Source organism: Oncorhynchus clarkii, chromosome 12 (genome assembly GCF_045791955.1).
Source record: "Oncorhynchus clarkii lewisi isolate Uvic-CL-2024 chromosome 12, UVic_Ocla_1.0, whole genome shotgun sequence".
NCBI lineage: Eukaryota > Metazoa > Chordata > Actinopteri > Salmoniformes > Salmonidae > Oncorhynchus > Oncorhynchus clarkii.
In genome coordinates, this window is record NC_092158.1 from 90769391 (window position 1) to 90776455 (window position 7065).

Here is a 7065-nt window from a genome sequence, read left to right on the forward strand (position 1 = left end):
ACGTGAAATACAGGTTATCATAGATTAACACACAGGGTCACATAGAATGTAAGAAATGCTACTTGTTTTAAACCCCAAGGTGCTACAATAAAAACACATCCAAGCAATTAGTATTCAATAGTAGAAAGACTACAGAGGCCTATAATACACTGAAATAAAAAGATAGGTAAGACGTACAGCAGAGTTACTTGTAAGGACAGAAACTATTCAAATATAATTTCTGGGTAAATGCTGAATATGTGGGCTCAGTCGGAAATGAACTTTCCGTTTCTATAGTGCAGATCTGTACCGCTTCAGTTATACAGATTGAATAGTGCACCAAGTCATACCCGGCAATAGGAATAACTAACTACTATTATTCATTTTACTGTTAAAATTAAATACTACTTATATTAAATTATTTGGACTATTATTCATTTGTATTATTCATTTTGAATATACAGTAATTCAAAGATTAAAACAGGGTTACATACAATTTGAATAATTCTACATTACTATAATACAAAATATATATATATCTGTAACACGCTTTTCAAAAACACAAGGATGCTACAATAAAAATCCAAGCAATTAGTACAACACACATGACAATCCAGACATCAAATACACTGAAATAAAGCTATTAGTCTGGTAAGATGTACAACAGAGTTACTAGGAAGACAATAAGGTTGTTGAGAACCTGTGACACTGGGTGCTGTAGTTGTCCTGGAGGGCAGGCAGTGTGTCCCCAGTGATGCATTTGTTGAGGGAGAGATATTTTCCTGGCACCACTTCACCAGGGCTCTCTGATTGATTGAGCGATTAAAAAGGAGCTATCATTGTCGATTTCGAAGCATTTAATATTTATATTGAAGCACTTTGAAATTAATTTTGTAACTGTCCCAGAAGCATTTAACTGCAGCGCACTCCCACAACCAAGGATTTTGAGTTGAGGCCATTCCTTCACTGAATCAAATCAAATCAAATTGTATTTGTCACATACACATGGTTAGCAGATGTTAATGCGAGTGTAGCGAAATGCTTGTGCTTCTAGTTCCGACAATGCAGTAATAACAAGTAATCTAACTAACAATTCCAAAACTACTGTCTTGTACACAGTGTAAGGGGATAAAGAATATGTACATAAGGATATATGAATGAGTGATGGTACAGAGCAGCATAGGCAAGATACAGTAGATGGTATCGGGTACAGTATGTACAAATGAGATGAGTATGTAAACAAAGTGGCATAGTATAGTATAAAGTGGCTAGTGATACATGTATTACATAAGGATACCGTCGATGATATAGAGTACAGTATATACGTATGCATATGAGATGAATAATGTAGGGTAAGTAACATTTATATAAGGTAGCATTGTTTAAAGTGGCTAGTGATATATTTACATCATTTCCCATCAATTCCCATTATTAAAGTGGCTGGAGTTGAGTCAGTGTCAGTGTGTTGGCAGCAGCCACTCAGTGTTAGTGGTGGCTGTTTAACAGTCTGATGGCCTTGAGATAGAAGCTGTTTTTCAGTCTCTCGGTCCCAGCTTTGATGCACCTGTACTGACCTCGCCTTCTGGATGATAGCGGGGTGAACAGGCAGTGGCTCGGGTGGTTGATGTCCTTGATGATCTTTATGGCCTTCCTGTGACATCGGGTGGTGTAGGTGTCCTGGAGGGCAGGTAGTTTGCCCCCGGTGATGCGTTGTGCAGACCTCACTACCCTCTGGAGAGCCTTACGGTTGAGGGCGGTGCAGTTGCCATACCAGGCGGTGATACAGCCCGCCAGGATGCTCTCGATTGTGCATCTGTAGAAGTTTGTGAGTGCTTTTGGTGACAAGCCGAATTTCTTCAGCCTCCTGAGGTTGAAGAGGCGCTGCTGCGCCTTCTTCACGATGCTGTCTGTGTGAGTGGACCAATTCAGTTTGTCTGTGATGTGTATGCCGAGGAACTTAAAACTTGCTACCCTCTCCACTACTGTTCCATCGATGTGGATAGGGGGGTGTTCCCTCTGCTGTTTCCTGAAGTCCACAATCATCTCCTTAGTTTTGTTGACGTTGAGTGTGAGGTTGTTTTCCTGACACCACACTCCGAGGGCCCTCACCTCCTCCCTGTAGGCCGTCTCATCGTTGTTGGTAATCAAGCCTACCACTGTTGTGTCGTCCGCAAACTTGATGATTGAGTTGGAGGCGTGCGTGGCCACGCAGTCGTGGGTGAACAGGGAGTACAGGAGAGGGCTCAGAACGCAACCTTGTGGGGCCCCAGTGTTGAGGATCAGCGGGGAGGAGATGTTGTTGCCTACCCTCACCACCTGGGGGCGGCCCGTCAGGAAGTCCAGTACCCAGTTGCACAGGGCGGGGTCGAGACCCAGGGTCTCGAGCTTGATGACGAGCTTGGAGGGTACTATGGTGTTGAATGCCGAGCTGTAGTCGATGAACAGCATTCTCACATAGGTATTCCTCTTGTCCAGATGGGTTAGGGCAGTGTGCAGTGTGGTTGAGATTGCATCGTCTGTGGACCTATTTGGGCGGTAAGCAAATTGGAGTGGGTCTAGGGTGTCAGGTAGGGTGGAGGTGATATGGTCCTTGACTAGTCTCTCAAAGCACTTCATGATGACGGATGTGAGTGCTACGGGGCGGTAGTCATTTAGCTCAGTTACCTTAGCTTTCTTGGGAACAGGAACAATGGTGGCCCTCTTGAAGCATGTGGGAACAGCAGACTGGTATAGGGATTGATTGAATATGTCCGTAAACACACCGGCCAGCTGGTCTGCGCATGCTCTGAGGGCGCGGCTGGGGATGCCATCTGGGCCTGCAGCCTTGCGAGGGTTAACACGTTTAAATGTCTTACTCACCTCGGCTGCAGTGAAGGAGAGAGAATCTGTGAGCTGTCAATCATTTAACCTGGGAAGGAAAGAAGGGAAGTGGATCTAAGTGGATCTAAGTCCTCATACAGCAGCTTAGACATATAGGGGTCGTATTCACTAGACATCAAAGAGAAGAACATGGAACAAAACGGGCAGGAACTACCTGAACTTATCCAATAAGAAACTAGCATGTGTTGCAAAATGTTTCGCTACAGTTTGCACAAATGAATATGATCCGGGTGTCTGGATGTCTACAATGGCTAATGGCTAATTGTTCACTATATTACTGTGTTCATAAAACTGTGATCTTAAAAAAACTCACCGCAGTGTCTCCAGTGAATAGAGGGGATCCTCTTGTACAGAAGAGAGCAGCTTTACTCCAGAGACTCCTGGAGTATTTCCACTCAGGTCCAGCTCCTTCAGGTGGGAGGGGTTTGACCTCAGAGCTGAAGCCAGAGAAGCACAGCCTTCCTCTGTGATGCTGCAGCCTGCCAGTCTGTGGAAAGTGAGGCAGAAAGGTACACAGTATAAAATATTACAGAAAATGTCAGTTTAGCATCTAAAGATGATACAATTAATGATACAAACTGACAAATTGTCATTGATTATGACATCAGAGACCAAGTCCCAATTATGGCATCAGAGACCAAGTCCCAATTATGGCATCAGAGACCAAGGTTGGAATTTAATCCACGTTTTGAGCAGAGACTGGACAGCCGACAATGCTGACAACATTATCCCAATGTTTGTGGAAATCGCATTCACTCTAAATGTAGCGCATGTCGATCGGACATAAATGGGCTTTGAAAGTCACACTGTCAGTTGTCCAGTGCACTGCCTTGGATAAAATCCAGGACCAAGTGAAATGTAAGTTAAACTCCATAAGGGTTAGCCTTACCTCAGTGTCTCCAATTTACATTGTGGATTCTCAAGTCCAGCACAGACGAATCTCACTCCTGAATCCTGGAGTTCATTTCCTCCCAGGTCTAGCTCTCTCAAACTTGAGGTGTTTGAGCTGAGAGTTGAAGCCAGCACCTCACAGGATTTCTCAGTTAGGTTGCAATCATTCAACCTGGAGAGATGATGCAGCTAAGTAATCCACACAAATCTATAACTACATTCACAACATGAAGAATATACATCTTCATATCTCCAACATCCACTTCACTTTGCAGTGGAGACAGTCACAAAGTCACTCACTTCAATGTCTCCAGTTTACAGTGTGTATCCTCCAGTCCAGCAGAGAGCAGCTTCACTCCTGAATCCTGGAGATTATTTCCACTCATGTCCAGCACTCTCAGACAGCATGAGTTTGATTTGAGAACAGAAGCCAGTGCCTCAAAGCTTTTCTTGGTGAGTTTACATTCGTTCAGCCTGTGGAAAACATAGCTGCATCTTAAGATACCCAGGTGCCCACAAATAAATGCCCCGTTTGGGACTGAATTATCAGCCTAACTAGTCATTCAAACTGATGTTCATTATTATGTTACATTAGCATGCTGTTTGGAAACCAATTTGACTAAGCACTTACAGGGCTGTTCTAGAGGAGCTGACAACTGGGAGAAGTTTGAGAAGAGCAGCATCTGATCTGATGTATTTCTTCAGGTCAAACACATCCAGCTTCTCGGAGGTCAGCAACATGAAGACCAGAGCTGACCACTGTCCAGATGAGAGTTTAGATTTTGAGAGACTTCCTGATCTCAGGTAGCTTTGGATCTCCTCCACTAGAGAATGATCATTCAGTTCATTCAGACAGTGGAACAGATTGATACACCTCTCCAGGGGGAGGTTCTTCCTGATCTTCTCCTTGATGTACTTGACTGTTTTCTTGTTGCTCTGTGATCTGCTTCCTGTCTGTGTCAGTAGGCCTTGTAGGAGATGCTGATTGGACTGCAGTGAAAGGCCTAGAAGGAAGCGGAGGAAAAGGTCCAGGTGGCCATTTTCAAACTGCAAGGCCTTGTCCACTGCATCGTGGTATAGTTTGTTTTTGCGGAGGGATTTCTCTTTAGCCATCAGATTGTTGTTGTTGTTAGTGAACATGAGGAACACATATAGTGCAGCCAGAAACCCCTGGATACTCAGATGTACAAAGCAGTACACCGTCATCTGGTTAAGCCCAGACTCTTCTCTGAAGATCTGAGTGCACACTCCAGAGTACACAGATGCATCCTTGATGTCAATGCCACACTCCCTCAGGTCTTCCTCGTAGAATATCAGATGGCCTTTTTCTAGCTGTTGAAAAGCCAGCTTTCCCAGTGCCAGAATCATCTCTTTATCCCAGTGAGAATCGTTGGCATGCTCTACAGGATATTTCTGACTCCTCAGTTTTGAATGGAAGATCATGAGGTGAGCGTACATTTGAGTCAGATTCTTGGGGACCTCTCGACTCTCTGCTTCAACCAATAGTCTCTCTAGGACACTGGCTGAAATCCAACAGAAGACGGGAATGTGGCACATGATGTGGAGGCTCCTTGACGTCTTTATGTGTGAGATGATTCTGCTGGCCAAGTCCTCCTCAGAGATTCTCTTCCTGAAGTATTCCTCCTTCTGTGGGTCATTGAATCCTCGTACCTCTGTCACCTGGTCAACACACTCAGGAGGGATCTGATTGGCTGCTGCAGGTCGGGTGGTTATCCAAATGTGAGCAGAGGGAAGCAGATTCCCTTCGATGAGGTTTGTCAGCAGAACATCCACTGAAGTTGACTCTGTGACATCACAGCAGATCTTATTATTCTGGAAGTCCAGAGGAAGGCGACATTCATCCAGACCATCAAAAACAAACACAATATTTTTGTTTTCTGAGATTTCTGATACTTTTGTTTCTATAAAGGAGTGATGTAGTAGTTCCATCAGACTTTGATTTTTATCTCTCATCAAGTTCAGATCCCGAAAAGGAAGTGGGAAGATGATCTGGATGTCTTGATTTGCTTTTCCTTCAGCCCAGTCCAACATGAACTTCAGCACAGACACTGTTTTTCCAATGCCAGCAACTCCCCTTGTCAGCACTGTTCTGATAAGCTTGTCTTGTCCAGGTAAGGGTTTGAAGATGTCATTGAGTTGGATTGATGTCTCGTGTTCTACTGGAAACCTGCATGCTGTCTCAATCTGTCTTACCTCATGTTCATAATTAACCTCTCCACTTCCAGCTTGTGTGATGTAGAGCTCTGTGTTGATGTTGTTAAGAGTTGTCGTTTTGGCTTGATCCTCAAAGTCTTCAAATAAAGAATATGCCCTATTCTTCAAGTAGGATTTCATTTTCTCCTGGATTTCTTTCTTAGTGGATATGGTTATGTACCTATATGTGGAAAAGAAAGATGTTTCTTGTTGAATTGAATTACATTTATTTGGGTAAAAAAAAAAAATCAAATATAACCTAGATGTGATTAACGATGAAACAGTACAGGGTTTGACATCAGTACAGGGTTTGACATCCTAGAGTTAGCTCGGCTAAGATTAAATCACAAAATGTAGTGCATTTACTGGGTGACAACGCACTCCGCATCTCCTGATAGTTACACTAAATCTTGGGTACAGTTTCACTATTATAGTCATTATGCTATTTGTTTTTACATTTATAGTATAATGTCACACTGAATGATGTTGTCAGGTAAACAATTCAAATCCTATAAGAAGCTAAATGAGGCGTCCTGAATGATGAACTGGATGCTATTATCTGGAAATTAACAGAGGAAAGGTACTAGATGTCATCAGATAGATGGATGGTGAATTAAACTAGAAAACAGGTAGGATGCTGTGTAAACTACGATCACTCACACTTTGTCATCAGTAGGGACTCTGGGTTGGTGATCCATTGACTGGTCATTCTCCTCAGAGATACTGCTGGGTACAATCGAGCACAGAGTACAATAACATCAGTCTTCATCTATACAGAAGATGGTAAATAAAAGGAAAAGCCATCATCAAACACCATGTTATGTCTCAGTTCACCTTTGCCCAGTGGATAATTCTCCATCCCTGAAGAGAATATTTAGTCCCAATGACTTGTCACTCTTCATTGAGACACAGCTTGGTGCAGGTGAGACTAGTCGGTCTGTCTTGATCCTGTTAAAAGCCACAGGAGCAGAAATAATTAACCTTCCCTCAGAACCCCCACAGAAGAAACCAGAAAAAAACATTTTATATCTGAAACACAAGGTCTCACCTTTGCTCAGTGGAAAAGTCTCCCTCCCTGAAGTGAATAGGAGGTTGCATAGA

At 43.2% G+C, this 7065-nt stretch overlaps 1 protein-coding gene across 1 annotated transcript; it reads right to left on the reverse strand.

Moving 5' to 3' along the window:
- Positions 1 to 812: 812 nt before the first annotated feature.
- Positions 813 to 6686, reverse strand: LOC139421608 (NLR family CARD domain-containing protein 3-like). Its single transcript, XM_071172667.1, has 7 exons — positions 6625 to 6686; positions 4382 to 6145; positions 4051 to 4224; positions 3749 to 3922; positions 3173 to 3346; positions 2861 to 2887; positions 813 to 947 (listed from the first exon to the last, which is right to left on the reverse strand). The coding sequence occupies exons 1-6, from the start codon at positions 6660 to 6662 to the stop codon at positions 2875 to 2877; spliced, it is 2337 nt and encodes a 778-aa protein (XP_071028768.1). The 5' UTR covers positions 6663 to 6686; the 3' UTR covers positions 813 to 947; positions 2861 to 2874.
- Positions 6687 to 7065: the final 379 nt, after the last annotated feature.